The sequence below is a fragment of the Phoca vitulina genome, unplaced genomic scaffold (genome assembly GCF_004348235.1).
Source record: "Phoca vitulina isolate PV1807 unplaced genomic scaffold, GSC_HSeal_1.0 scaffold13, whole genome shotgun sequence".
Lineage (NCBI taxonomy): Eukaryota > Metazoa > Chordata > Mammalia > Carnivora > Phocidae > Phoca > Phoca vitulina.
This window is the reverse complement of record NW_022589716.1, coordinates 42,591,019-42,605,472: the sequence shown is the minus strand read 5'-3', so window position 1 is coordinate 42,605,472 and position 14,454 is coordinate 42,591,019. Positions and strand designations below refer to the sequence as shown.

At 54.2% G+C, this 14,454-nt stretch overlaps 2 protein-coding genes across 2 annotated transcripts in view; one reads left to right on the top strand and one right to left on the bottom strand.

The window, feature by feature from the left end:
* PLXND1 (plexin D1) overlaps positions 1 to 2,592 on the top strand; it is a 59,141-nt gene extending 56,549 nt beyond the window's left edge. Inside the window, exon 36 of the mRNA XM_032411977.1 lies at positions 67 to 2,592. Coding sequence (XP_032267868.1) covers positions 67 to 183 — 117 coding nt within the window. The 3' untranslated portion in view covers positions 184 to 2,592. The remainder of the gene's footprint in view (positions 1 to 66) is intronic.
* A 2,818-nt stretch (positions 2,593 to 5,410) lies between these two features.
* On the bottom strand, positions 5,411 to 14,300 carry LOC116636708 (histone H1oo). The gene is made up of 5 exons (XM_032411723.1): positions 14,192 to 14,300; positions 9,026 to 9,285; positions 6,893 to 7,260; positions 6,006 to 6,051; positions 5,411 to 5,659 (listed from the first exon to the last, which is right to left on the bottom strand). Exons 1-5 carry the CDS (start codon positions 14,298 to 14,300, stop codon positions 5,411 to 5,413), a joined length of 1,032 nt encoding a protein of 343 aa, XP_032267614.1.
* Positions 14,301 to 14,454: the final 154 nt, after the last annotated feature.

The window sequence follows — 14,454 nt, the reverse complement described above, 5'->3', positions numbered from 1 at the left end:
GTTGCCAGCCGTAGAAATCCAGGCAGTGTTGTCTCCCCGCCCCCTGGCCCCTTGCTCCCCCCTCAGATCATGACCGCGCTGGAGGCGAACCCCACTGCCCGGAGGACCCAGCTGCAACACAAGTTCGAGCAGGTGGTGGCTCTGATGGAGGACAACATCTATGAGTGCTACAGCGAGGCCTGAGCCTGGGGGAGACGCACCGCCCTCGACTCCACTTTGTGCCCCGTGCCTTGGACTCCAGCTGGGAAAGGACTGAGCAGGGTTGGCTTCGGGGGGCGGTGGGGGGGGCATGGAGGGGCTTCTCTGAGCCAGGCAGAGGAGCCCCCAGCCCCGGGCCCCTCGGGCCCCTCTGTCCCCTCCCACCTGTCCCCAGATCTGATCTCTGGACTGGGGACTTGGAAGCCACAGCCAGCCCCTGGTAAGGCTCCCGCCACCCCCCAAGCGCAGCCTGGACGGAGCCCCCGGCTCTGCGCCGCCCCTGCTGCTGAGAGCCCTGCCCCACAGGGCCCAGCGCCCTCCGGCAGAGACGAGCCCCCGGCCCACGGGCCGCAGCCAGAAACACTACCTCATCCAATGTGGCGGAGGGGAGGCCTCCTTGAACCAGCCCTCGAGTGGTTTCTGCTTCAACCACCAAAATGTTCTCTCCGGCTTCGGTCACCCAGAGAGGACCGTGGCGGCACACGGTTTCCAGCGGCTGCCGGTGGAGTGGGCGGCGCCCACTGCCCGTGGGCAGGCTCTGTGTGCTCTCCCACAAGCCGGGGGTGGGCAGAGGACCAGGGCACAGGTGCTGAGCGCTGCTGGGCTGGAGGGAGGGGACAGGGGCTAAGTCGTACCAAGGCTGTAGCTGGGCTACTTGATCTTGCTGGAAGTGTTTCTAAAGATAGCACCATTTTTTTTTTTAAAAAGCTTTTATATATTAAAAAACTTATCACGCGCCAACTGTGAATAGCTGCCGCTTGTGCAGAGGACCCGGGGAGGGGTCCCCAGGGGCTCCCACCACAACACTGGAAAGGACTGTTCCAGAGGACAGGCAGACCTGGCAGAGACACCCCCCCCCCCAAACCCAAGGCCCTGAAAAAAATCACCCATTCTGTTCCTGTCAGAAGCCACCCTCCGTGGCTGAGCCGGTTCCCCCCGCAGCAGACCCAGCCAGCACTGGGACTGGCTCCGAGCCCGCGGGGGCTGGGCTGGAGGGGGTGGCTGGGAAGCTCTGGAACCTTCTTTGTAATAAAAGCCTGATGGGAAAAGCTGCTGTGGGCTCCAGCCTTTATCCTGAGATGGCAAAGGAGGGAAACGTGTGCTCGTAGTAGAAAGGAGAGGGGCAGCTGGGTGTAGAGCCCCGCCTCGGCCACGCTCCTGCGTGCGGTTTGGGCAGATACCGGACTTAGCCCTGGGGAGGGAGCGGCACGGTTCAGTGGGACCAGGTCTGCTTGCCCTGGGCTTAGAGGGCACCCATGGGACCTCCAGGAAGATGTCATCGTGGCTATGTGCCACCTACCCCTAGGCAGGCCCTGCTCCTATTACCTTTATAACAGGCCTGTGAGGAATGGAACATTATGCCCATTTTACAGTTGTAGAAATGGACCCTCAGCACGGTGGAAGAATCCCCACAGGTCATAGAGCCAGGCAGCAGCAAAGTGGGGACCCAAACCAGATTGCAGGGGCCCCTCATTCCTCCATTTTGTGCTTCCTCCATGCAGTCTCCACAGTGGCACCCAAAGGTGTGGGGAGGTCAAGGTGACAGCCCTAGGAAGAGAACTGATGTTTACACATGCCCCCTGAATTTCTCATCAATCTTGAAAACCCCATTTTTTCATGTGAGGAAATACGCAGTTTCCCCAAGGCCAGTGTAACCCTGGACTGTTCCCAGCTGGGCAGTCCACTCCTCAGGATGGTCAACCTTAGTTGGGGTCAGCACTACCACAGAACCCCCGGCCCAGCCAGCGGGCTCTGGGCTTGAGCTGGGGGTGAGGTTCATCGCTGTCCCCCCAAAGAAAAGGTCATTAGAGAACTGGCTCCAAATTAGAAGCAACTCAATCATTTTTCCATCATAATGGGGAAAAAAATGAAGCACCCATTTATCAAGAATACAAACTAGGACAGAAAAATTCGTACAATTTAAAACAAAATCCCACAAATACCAGTTCTAGAATTAATGAGAACAGAGAAGTGAGAAAAGAAAAATAAACAAGTTTTAGCTTTAAAAATAGCCTTTTCCTGTAGGGGCTCCTGGGTGGAGACAGATTCTTTATCTTTTCAAATTTTCTATTCTGAGCACTGATTCCTTTTCATTAAGCAGCAGATTTTCTAATTTAAGTTATTGACACATTTGATAGGGATTTTTTTTTTTTTGGTGTGATTTTAGAATGAATACACATTTCCTGCAGAAATGTCAGGAAATCAAAGCCACCCTAACCCACCCATGGTTCGTGTCCCAGAGAATGCCGGTCCAGATCGTGTGCCCGCCTGCGTCGGGGGCTGAGTAAATGCGGGACCAGGGTGTACTCACCATTCTGTAACCTGCCTTTTCCCCGTGCGACAATGTCAGTGACATCTTTCTGTTGGCATTAAATATTCTGCAGCCTGTTGTGATGCCTGCTGAACATGCAGTTCCTTCTTGAGGTTTAGTAACACATTGGCATATGGCGGAAAACTCTAGTTTCTGGGGTCATTTCTCAACACAGAAGGTGGGAGACTTCTGTGAGTCACCCACAGTTCTTATCTGGGGCCCTGAAGACTCGACTTGCAGCGACAGGCGTCCCTTCGCTGTCTGAAGGTCATGGGAGGTCATGGACACTTCGGCGCAATGTCCTCAAGCGGGGAGGAGACTCGGCCGTGTCTCATGAGTGCTGGATGCTGTCCGGCCTCTGCTAGGCCAGGGGTACTCACCTGCCCCTAGCTTGTGGGGGTGCGAGGCCCAGGGGTGCCGTCCCAGAGCCTGGCCGGGCGCCTCCCACAACCCCCTGCCCAACCGTGAAAGGAGAGGCACAGCCAGACCCTCTCCACGGGAAGTGCCAGCCCAGCCCCTCCCGTCTGCTCACAGTACCCTTGGGGGCCTGCTGGCGGCCACACCACAGACGCCCCAGGGAGGACAGCAGCACAGCTAGAAGAAGCCTCATGCAGGATTCGAGGAAGTGCGGGCAGGGCTGAAGGAGCAGGGGCAGGAAGGAACTGTCTGATGCTCCACGCTGGCCTGTGTCGGTTTCCCTTTGTGCCCCTTCTGCCCCCTTTCCCAAGTCCCTTCCAGTTTCCCTCCACCTCCCTTCTAGTTCACCCCGTCCTTCTCCACCCCTCCCTGGCTCAGCTGTCACCCCTCAACAGGACTTCCTCTCAGCAGGCTTCTGCCCAGGCTGAGTCCTCACCCCAGGAAATTGTCACCGTGGAGTCACCAGGCTGCGTCCACCCCAAACTATAGGCTCATCCTTGACCACTTTCTTCCACCCAATACTTCAACAAATCCCATGCACCCTGCTTAAACTTCTATCCAGAACCCACTGCTTGTAAGCCCTCCCTCCACGCACAGCTCTCCTCACCTGGACCACGGCAGGGCCTCCCCGCTGCCCGTGCCCCCTGCAGTCGCTCTGCTGCTCACTGTCTTCTAACGGCCCCTCCTCACGATTACAATGAAACCCCAAAGTTCTTCCCCTGGCTTACAAGGCCCTCCCCGATCTGCCCCGGCCTACCCCACGGTCCTTGTTCTAGGTTATCTACTGCTGCGTAACAAACCACCCCAATCCTCAAGGGATTAAAACAACAGCATTCATTTACAGGAGACCCCCCCCTTCTCCATGGGGGATACGTTCCAAGACCCCCAGTGGAAGCCTGAAACTGCAAACAGTATGAACCCTATATATACTACGTCTTTTCTTAGACATACATACCCACGGTAAAGTTTAATTTATAAATTAGGCAGAGTAAGAGATCAACAAGTAATAAAATCGAGCAATTGTATCACTATATTATAATCAGAATTATGTGACTGTGGTCTCTCTCTCTCAGAATAACTTATTGTATGGTACTCACCCTTCTTGGGATGTGAGCTGATGAAAGGTCTACGTGAGGAGGTGCGAGGGGTAGGACAGAGACACTGTGACGTAGTGTTAGGCTACCAGCGACCTTCGGATGATCCATCAGAAGGAAGGTCACCTGCTTCCGGAGCATGGCTGCCCACAGGTAACTGAAACCACGCAAAGCGAAACCGTGGGAAAGCGGGGGGCACTACTGTACGGTCCTTGTGCATCTGCCGCTGGGACAGGGTTCGGCAGAGAAGGCTCATCCCTGTTCCACGTGGTATCAGCCAAGGCAGCTCAACTACAGCCAGAAGTTCCGATTCCAAGGTGGCGCACTCCTCTGGCTGGCAAACTGGGCAGGGATGGCAGCTGGGGCTGACAATCAGGGTGCCTCTGTTTCTTTCCACTGGCTGCTTGGGCTTTCCCACAGCATGGTGGTGGAGTTCTAAGAGCAAGTGTCAAAGCAAAAACAAAAACAAACAGGACACACGGGGAGTAGAAGCAGCCAGTCTCCTAAGGTCTGGGCCCAGAAACTGTCATAATGTCCTTTCCACTGTATTCTACTGTTCAAGCAATCACGGAGCCCGAGGTAAGGGGCAGGGACATAGACTCCACCTCCCCATGGGAAGAGGGTCACAGATGTGTTTAAAGCAACCCTGGACCTCATCTCCCATTACTGTCCCTCCTCATTGGACTTAAGCCCCATGGAACTCCCAGAGGCTCTTTGAGCCTTTCAAGCATATTTCCACCACAGGGCCTTTGCCTGCTCTCCCCCTTCTGTTGATTAGAGCAGGGCCCTGCTCAGTAACTTGTTGAATGGTCCTCTCCTTAGCCAGAGGGCTCTTTCTAAACACACACTAACCACATTAGTCTCTCCCCTGCCTATAACCCTTCCTGCCTAGCCCCCACTGTCTACCTTCCCTTGTCTATCACATCCCCCACCCTCCTCCCTACCCCATGCTCCTCTCAGAGCCACAAACCCCCTCCTTCCACCACACTGTCCAGCCCCACCTCACATGCTGGGCCCTCTGCCTGCAGTGTCCTTCCCCGCCTCAGCTGTCTCCTGCCCGTCCTTTAAGACGAAAAGCCACCTCCTCCAGGAAGCAGTCCCAGATCTCAGGCTGGGTTTAACACCCCTCCTGTGCCTCCACAGACCCCTACATGTCTTGGACCCCTAAACCAGCCCTTTACGTTGTACAACCTGTCTCCCCCAGGGAGGGAACTCCTATCTGGGCAGGAGCCGGAGACGGCCAAAATCCTTGGACCTCAGCCTCCACTCACACTGATTTGTGAGGGAAAAAAAAGCCTTTATTGATAAATAGGTTACAATGAAATAAATAGAGTGACGGTTTGTTGGGGAATAAAAACTCGGGCAGGATCTCCGTGTCTCCACCCCAGCTCTAGCTTTCAGCCTCCACCTTCCTACCGGCCAGTTTGGACGATGAGGCCTTGGTGGGCATGCCTGGCCTCCTTGGGCCCTTGGGGGCCTCTGTCTTCCTGGCCAGGGGTTCAGGCACCGTCTTAGACCCACCACCCCTGGGAAGAGCAGCGGCCTTGGCTTTGGGCCCCGCCTTGGCCGCATGGGCAACGACCTCTTTAGGGACGTGGTTTTCCTTCTTTTTGGCTGGAGAAGCAGTACCATTCTTGCCCTATAAGAAAGCAAACCAGGAGCAAGAGGACAGAGTGGGGCAGGGTTGGACACATAGCTTGGAGCCCACAGGAATAGGGCTGAAATCCCAGTGGGCTCCAAGGGCGGGGGGGGGATTCTGGGTGGCTTTGGACAAGGGACCTCACCTCTCTAAGCCTGGGTCTTACATGTGAAATGGGGGTGAGGATCCTCAGAGCGCTGGAGGGCCAGACAGAAGTGAACTGTGCTTTGTACAAAAGCAAATTACCCCCTTCTCCATGGACCCTCCCAGGGGCTGGGTGTAGGAAGCCCGAGCTCTAGCCTGCTCAGCGTGGAGATCCAGACCAGGGAAGTCACGCAGGACCTACCTTGGGGACCGTGGGTTTTGTGCTCCGACTCCCAGCTTTTGTTTTCCTGTGGGCCTCACCACCTGTCAGAGGATGGGGGAGAGCATGTGGGAAGGACCCCTTTCAGGAGGAGCTTCTGGTGGGCAGGAGGATTCAGGGGCCCCAGTCCTCACTCTGACACTTACGGGCTATGTGACCTGGGGCAAGTCGGTTGGCCACTCTGAGCCTGGGTGCCCTTGTCTGCCAATTGGGGATAACAGCATCTCTCTCATGGGATGGTTGGGGGATTAACTGGATGGTGGAAGACCATCTCTCACCCTGAGCAAGGCACCAGGCAGAGCCCCCCTTGCTCCGTGTTCACCCACACCAAAGACCCCTCACTGGTTTATTAGTCTCTAGTCTTTCAGCCATCTTCCACATGGCAGCCATGATACATTTTAAAAAAATACCTTGTACCTTAGCTGTTCCCTGTTCAAAGTCCTTCCATGGCTCTTCATTGTCTTCCAGATCGAGGCCAGACTCCCAGCTGCCCTTCACAGGCTCCCCCTTCTACTTCCCACACTGCACACACAACTATTTGCACTTCCTCAAAACCTTTACCTTCTTCATGCCTCTGGCCTTTGCACAGGCTGTTGTCCTCCCTGGGACACCTCCTCCAGGAAGCTTCCCCTGACTCCTTTCAGATGAGTCAGGCTCCTCTTCTCTCTGTATCTCCCCTTTCCTAAACCTACCCCCTACCCCCACCCGCCAGCTACCATGAGTTCTCCAACTCTCCAGCGCAAGCCAAGTACTCAGGCACATTTACTAGATAAGGAACCCCTCCCCAGAACAGGCCCTCTCCTCCCTCTCACCTCATATCCAGTGGCTGCCACAAATCCCTATCCCTATCTCTCACCCCACTCACACACCTACCCTGGCTCTTCCTTCTGCCTTTGACCTTTGACTTCCCACTGGGCCCGGTGGAACTGGGAGGGGCCCGTGTGGCCTTGTCTGGCTGTTGGGAGGCCTTTCTGGCCTCACTTGCTCTTGCCTCTTGGTCTTTGGTCTGGCCGCCTTTCTTGGGAGCCTTCTCCTTGGCTGCACCTGGTTTGGGAGGAGCCGTCCTCACCTCTCGCAGCTTCCTGGGTCCCCTTTTCACCTCGCCTGGGTTGGGAGGGTCCTTCTTTGCCTCCCTTGGTTTCTTGGGGACCTTCTCCTTGGCCTCACTGGGTTTCCTGGGGGCTGTCATGATGGGGGTCTTCCTGGGTTGGACTTTCCTCTTATGCTTGGGAACCAACTGGTGGAGGAGAGAATGGGGTGGAATTGAGAGCAGAAGTTCTCAGTGTCTCATACCCCCACACCCTACACGAGGCTCAGAGAGGAAAGCCTTGTTCCAAAAGAGGGGGCGAAGAAGGTGGTCAGGGGCACAGGGAGCAGATGCATGACCACCTCCTAAATGCCTGATGCCAAAGACACATTCTATCCCCGTATTGCTCTTCGAGGGAGGGGTGTTGCCATTGAGGAGCTGGGGGACCTGAGTCCCCTAGACACACCCGAGGTTCTCTTACCTCCTGTGCAGGTGGCTGTCAGGAGGGCACAGGCACCCCCCCTCCTGCCCCCCAAGTCTGGAAGTCTCAAAGCCAGGCTCCTGGGCGTAAAGTGCACAGCACACACTGAGTCCTGACCCCAGTCCTCTGAGATGCTAATCTACAAATCTCCTTCGACCTCCCACTCCACATACCTTCGCATGCACTCTGACTCCCCCTCCGCCTCCCACCTAGGCCCCTCCCACCTAGGCCCCGCCCACCTCATGCCTCACACCCCCATGTCTCCCCAAGTCTCCCTTTTCCCCTTTTGCCTCTCGGGTGGACCTTCCAAGTCACAACTTCCTGTGCAACTCAGCCAAGTCTTTCTCTTCTCCCACTGGCCTGTCTTCCCATCTTTATAGCGGGGCCATCATGAAATGGGTGAGAGGCAGGGGGATGTGAGGGCCCCTGGCAAACAGGTGGTCTCATCCTAGAGCCCGCCTCTAATGATGTTGCTCCCTCTGTCCCCAAAATCTCATGGCTCCCCATTACCGTCAAGACCAGAAACAACCCCCCTCCTAGCACACACACATTTCTAACTCCATGACACTCCAGGCTCCCTTCCCCGCCTCCCCTCCCCTCCCCTCCCCTCAGCCCACTTTCCTGACGGGCTCTCAGGTCCTGCAGCCTAACCCAGCCATGCACACCCTCAGTGCCCCCCACCTTGCTCTCCTTCGCCCCACCCTATGCACATGGACTTGCCATAGCTTGTGTCCAAGCTGTGACCCTTGCCTGGGAGTTCATGAGGAACTTGTTGTCCTCAGCCACCTGGTTACCACAGGGACTGGAACACGGTAGGTTGAGAAAGTTCCAGTGTTCTGTGGTTACGGTCAGAGCAACTGCCACATGCTGGGGCCCAGCAATGACCAGAAAGACCCCATGTCCGGGTCCCTGAGATTTCCCTGGTGGCAGCCGACAGTCACAATGCTGGCGTTGGATTTTGTGCCAAATCTGCCCTCAGCTCTAGGTGTCCCTGGACGGCTCCCCTCCAGGACCCTCCCCTTTGAAAGATGAGGATGGGGTGGCTCAGGGAGGTGCCAGCCCTGGTCTGGAGACCTGGGGTTTAGAGCCAGAGAGCGCGGGCAGCAAACCCAACTGTGACCTTCTAGACCCCATGGTTGGGTGTGCCTTGTCCGTGATGGAGAATTCCAGGCAGGTGCTGTGGGCACTAAGGACTCAGCGTGAACACAGCAGGGATAGTCCCTGGTCACTGGACACCCGTGACAGGGATGAAGGCAGACACAGCCAGGGAACCGGGGCCCTGCAGGCTCTCCAAGGAGGCATACCACTACCCTTCCCGGAGAAGGTATCTCCAAGAAGACACAAGGAAGACAAGGAGAGAAGACAGGGAACAGCCCCCCGGGGGGGAGGGGGGTGCAGGGAGGAGGAGCTGGGGCTGAAGCTCAAAGTCTGGGGCCCAGGCCCTCCCACCCTGTGGCCTCCCCCAGTCCCACCCTCCAGCCCAAGCAGGCTCACTTTGAAGCTGCCAGTGGCCCCCCTGGCCTTGGAGTTGGTGGGCCTGACAAGCAGGCCGCGGTGCATGCCTGTGGCCAGGGCCTGCTTCAGCAGGTACTTGAGCCGGAGGACATCCACCGTAGGGTACTTCTGCAGGATGTAAACCTTGATGGCCGCCACGGAGGTGCCCCGGCGCCGCTCTCCCGCTTGCAGCGCCTCCAGGACCATGCGCAGCACGGGAGGGTGGCGGCGCGGCCCTCGGGCGGTGCTGCGGCTCGGGCCTGCGGGGGGGGGGGGGGGGGGGGGGGGGGGGGCCCCCGGGCCCCCGCCCCCCCCCGGGCCCGCTCGCCCCCAAACCTGCCTGGCAGAGCACACGCCGGGCCCCGCCCAGGCCCCACGGTGCGTGGCCCAGGGGCCTGGGGGATCACACCCCCCCCAGGTTGGGAGCACCGCCTGCCAGCTGGCCCACAAGCAACCCAACGGGAGGGCAGGGCAGGGCAGGTGGCTTGTCTGGCCACCGTCTCCCAGTGACCCGAGCAGAGCTGGGTCCACACCGGGCGCTCCATAGAGCTTCCCTGAAAGAATTAAATAGTTCTTTTAGAAAACTAAATACGTCAGGTCAGTTGTCTAACTACCAGTTTACAGGAAATCCAGGGGCTTGGCGAGAGGGCCACAGGGAGGAAATCAGCAAAATCCAGCCTGTGAGGAGCTCTCCAGGACACACAGCCCGGCTTCTACAAATAAACAAGGAGTAAAAGAAAAAGTGGGAAGGGGCCCTAGGGATGAAAGAGACTGCTAAGCCCGTTCAACCACATGCAACGTGGGATCCTTTGCTCAAACTAAGAACGGGGACTTAAATGAGCCAACTTGGTGGGGGGGAGGGGCACGGAGAAGACAACCAGATAAATGTGAACATTGGAAATATTTGGGGATATTAAGGATGATGGTATTGCAGTTATAGTGTAAGGGGCTCTTTTCTTTTAAAGGTAAATACCGAGGGCAGCATAAGCAAAGATAAACTATTGGAATCACATCAAACTAAAAAGCTTTGCACAGTGAAGGAAATCATCACAAAATGAAAAGGCAATCCTACTGGGTAGGAGAAGATACTTGCAAATGATATACCCCATAAGGGGTTAATATCCAAAGTATATAAAGAACTCCTACAACTCAATAACAAAAAAACCAATCTGATTAAAAAATGGGCAGAGAATTTGAATAGACATTCCTCCAATAACATATAGATGGCCAACAGGCACATGAAAAGATGCTCAACATCACTAATCAGCAAGGAAATGCAAATCACAATACAACAAGACAGCACCTCACAATTGTCAGAATGGCTAACATTAAAAAGACAAGAAATAGGGGCACCTGCGTGGCTCAGTTAAGGTCTTGATCTCAGGGTTGTGAGTTCAAGCCCTGTGTTGGGCTCCACGCTGGGAGTGGAGCCTACTTAAAAAAAAAAAAGGGCGGGGGGAGGTGCGCCTGGGTGGTTCAGTTGGTTAAGCGACTGCCTTCGGCTCAGGTCATGATCCTGGGGTCGAGCCCCATATCAGGCTCCCCCTGCTCTACGAGGAGCCTGCTTCTCCCTCTCCCTCTGCCTGCCATTCCCCCTGCTTGTGCTCTGTCAAATAAATAAAATCTTAAAAAAAAAAGACAATAACAAGTGTTGGTAAGGCTGTGGAGAAAAGGGAAGCCTTGTGTACTATTGGTGAGAATGTAAATTGATGCAACCACTCTGGAAAACAGTATGGAGTTTCCTCAAAATTGAAAAATAGAACTACCCTCCCATCTAGCAATTCCACTTCTGCATATTTATCTGAAGAAAACAAAAGCACTAGTTCAAAAAGATATATGCATCCCTCTGTTCATTGCAACATTTGCATTAGTCAAGATATGGAAGCAACTCATGTCCATGAATAGATGAATGGATAAAGAAGACATGGTGTGTGGATCCATTGGAATATCATTCAGCCCTAATCTTGTCATTTGCAACAACATGGGATAGACCTACAAGGTATTATGTTAAGTGAAATAAGTCAGATAGGAAGACAGTTTGATTTCACTTACAGAAAGGGTAACTACACTTAATCATGGTAAGCATTTCATAATGTATACAAATAATGAAGCACTATGTTATATACCTAAAACTAATATAATATTATGTATCAAAAACAGTTTTAAAAAATAAAGATGGGGCGCCTGGGTGGCTCAGTCGGTTAAGCATCTGACTCTTGATTTCAGCTCAGGTCATGATCTCAGGGTCATGAGATCAAGCCCTGCGTCGGGCTCTGCACTGAGCTCAGAGCCTGCTTATGATTCTTTCTCTCACTCTCCCTCTGCCCGCACCCCACCACCATCCCAACCTGCTCCTCTCTCTCAAAAATTAAAATTAAAATAAAATTAAATTAAAATAAAAAACAAAGATAAATGCTAGACTACTTATAGGTGAAATGATAAGCCTGGCATTTGCTTTGAAATAACACAGTAGGTGAAATAAGAGTAGCCAGGAGCTGATAAGTGTTGAAGCTGTATGAAGGGTGCACAGGAAGGGAGTGGGGGGGGGGGGTTGCTTTGCCTATTGTATGCATTTGGAAGTTTTCAAACATAAGTTACAAAAGAATCCCGCTCCTAGGTACGTATACTCAAGAGAAATGAAAACACATGCTCAAATGAAGATTTGTACACAAATGTTCATAGCAGCATTATTTATAATAGCCAAAATAGAAACCCAAATGTCCATAAACTAATGAATTGGGTAAACAGAACATGACATTAACCATAAAATGGAATATCATCCAGCAAAAAGAAGGAATGAAGTCCTTCCTTGAAAACATGCTGGGTGCAAGAAGCCAGTCACGAAAAGTCCCACACTGTAGGATGCCATTTATATTGAAATGTCCTGAATGGGATAATCATAGACAGAAAGTAGATTAGTGGTTGCCAGGGGCTGGGGATCGTGGGTGCGGAGGGGCAGTGACTGAAGGGGGTAAAAGTTTTCTTTTTAAGGGGATGAAAACATTCTAAAGTTGCCTGTGGAAATGGATACACAGCTGTGAATATACTAACAGCCACTGTACCCTTTAAATGGGTGAATTGTAGGGTATGTGAATTACTGAGATATCTCAATTACTGAAATACTGTTATTATTATTTTTTTTTAAGTTGCAAAAGAAAATAGGATCAAGGGGAGAAAAGCTTTTAGTCATTATAAGGTGCATACAAGTGGTTTAAATATGAAACCTGATTTAAATGTGGTGATTAAAAATGTTGGCTTCTGGGGCGCCTGGGTGGCTCAGTCATTATTAAGCGTCTGCCTTCAGCTCAGGTCATGATCCTGGGGTCCTGGGATCGAGCCCCACATCGGGCTCCCTGCTCTGCGGGAAGCCTGCTTCTCCCTCTCCCACTCCCCCCTGCTTGTGTTCCCTCTCTCGCGGTGTCTCTCTCTGTCAAATAAATAAATAAAATCTTAAAAAAAAAAAATGTTGGCTTCTGATCAGTTTGCGAAAATTCAAGACTTTTAAAAAGGAATTGATTGGCTAAATATATATATATATATATATATATTAAAAACACATTTTAAAGTAGGAAAAAAAGTAAAAAATTGTAGAGACCTAATCCAATTCATCTACTGCTGCCTCTTGGCCAGGAAGAGCCCAGTGTCTGGGAATATTCATTTTGGGCCAAAGCTTGTGAATGAGTGGAATCTCAGCCACACCCAGGACCTTGGGAGTTTCACTCTCCTCTCTGGGCCTTAGTCTTCCCACCTGTACAGTGGGGATGGGGTCTTTAAGGAAGTCTGCACCCTCCCAGCTGGGGTGTCCTCCGGCCTGGCCTGCAGTGACGGTTCTAACCCTTCCCCTGCCTCCCGAGAGCCAGGCCCTGTCCCAGGGAGCCACCCCAAGTCTCTTCCCTCCCTAGTCCCTGCAGCTGAATTCAGTTCCTCATTCTGCATTATTCAATGCCTGCTATATCCCAGGATGACCAGAACAGAACTCACAGCTCCCCCAAACTTGTCCTCCATCCTCTCTCTCCCAGGAATGGCACCTACCATACTTACCCGGCCACCCAAGCAAGAAACTGGAGGACATCCTGGACCTCCCATCCCCACCCTTTCTTCATGGACTTCTCCCCCCTCCATCCCGAGGACCCCGGCCTTCTTCCCACTACACCTCCCCACTGCTGTCAGTGTAAAGGGCCCAAGGCCCTGGCTGAAGCCTTGGAGGCTCAGTGTGGCAGGTCCTGCCCCTTCCCTCCTCCCACCCCGCCACTCTGCCCCTGGCCAGAGGAGGGCCTGTGACTCCCTGGAAGCTTCCCCTAACCCCCTCACCTCTGGGCCTCTGCCCATGCTCTTACCTTGCCTGGGTGGCCTTTGTCCCCCGTGGTCACTCAGGTAGCTCTCACTCATCCTTCAAGGCCCACACAGCACCATGATTTGGACACCTGCCCTGACTTCTCGAGCCAGGGTGAGCATCTCTGCCCCAGGCTCCAAAGCACCTGGAACCCACCCTCCAACTTTTCCTCTGAAGGAGGCTTTACTCACACTCAGAACACTTCCCCTGCCTCACCCTCTTTCTCCTGGGTGAGGCTTAACCCTCCTGCAGGGGTCACCGCCTCCAGAAAGCCTTCCTTGACCTCCCAGAGTAGGTTAGTGACTCCCATGGGCTCCTACAGCCCTCTGCATTCCCGACGTCAAAGCACATGCCACATTATGAAATGGCATCTATTAATGAGGCAGTCTTCCCCCTCAGACTGGGAGCTCCTGGAGGGAATGAACCTATCTATATCCAGAGAAACCCTGAGGCATTGTTTGTTGATTGCAAATTGGGATGCAGCCCTCAATTCAAGGCCCAGCCTCACAGCACATGCTTGCTCTCGCCCCTGCTCCGCCAGCTAGCCGCCCCGCAGCTGCAGCGGGTCCGCCAGCCCGGCCCTGACAGGAAATGGGCTCCAGCTGGGGAGGCCCGCTCTGCCCTCTTCCCCCTGAGCTGGGCCAGCCTCAGCCCCCAGGCAGGACCTGGCCCCTGCTACCTCGGGCATCAGCTCTTCTGCCAAATGAGCATGTGAACTCCACAGCCTCTAGAATGGGTGCTGGGGCCGGGCTGGGAGAGGAGGCTGGGTGGCACCAGGAGGGTCCAGGACACCCAGGGAATGGGCTCGCAAGGAGCTGCCTCCCCTTACCCACCTGGCTCTTCAGACTCAGACACCCCGGACGACCCCACTGTGGAGGGCAAGGAGGTTGAGGACGCTGAGGAGGTTGAGACGTCACTGGAGGCAATGCTCCCAGGAGCCATTGCATGGGCAGACGCGGACGGTCAGACCCCCTCCCAAGGCGTGAGACTTCCAGGCCGGCTCGTTCCTCCTATATATCAGCAGCCCAGCCCCACCACTCCAATTAGCCCCTGATTGGGCTGGGAGGCTCTGGGCTGCTGATTGGGGCAGGAGGGC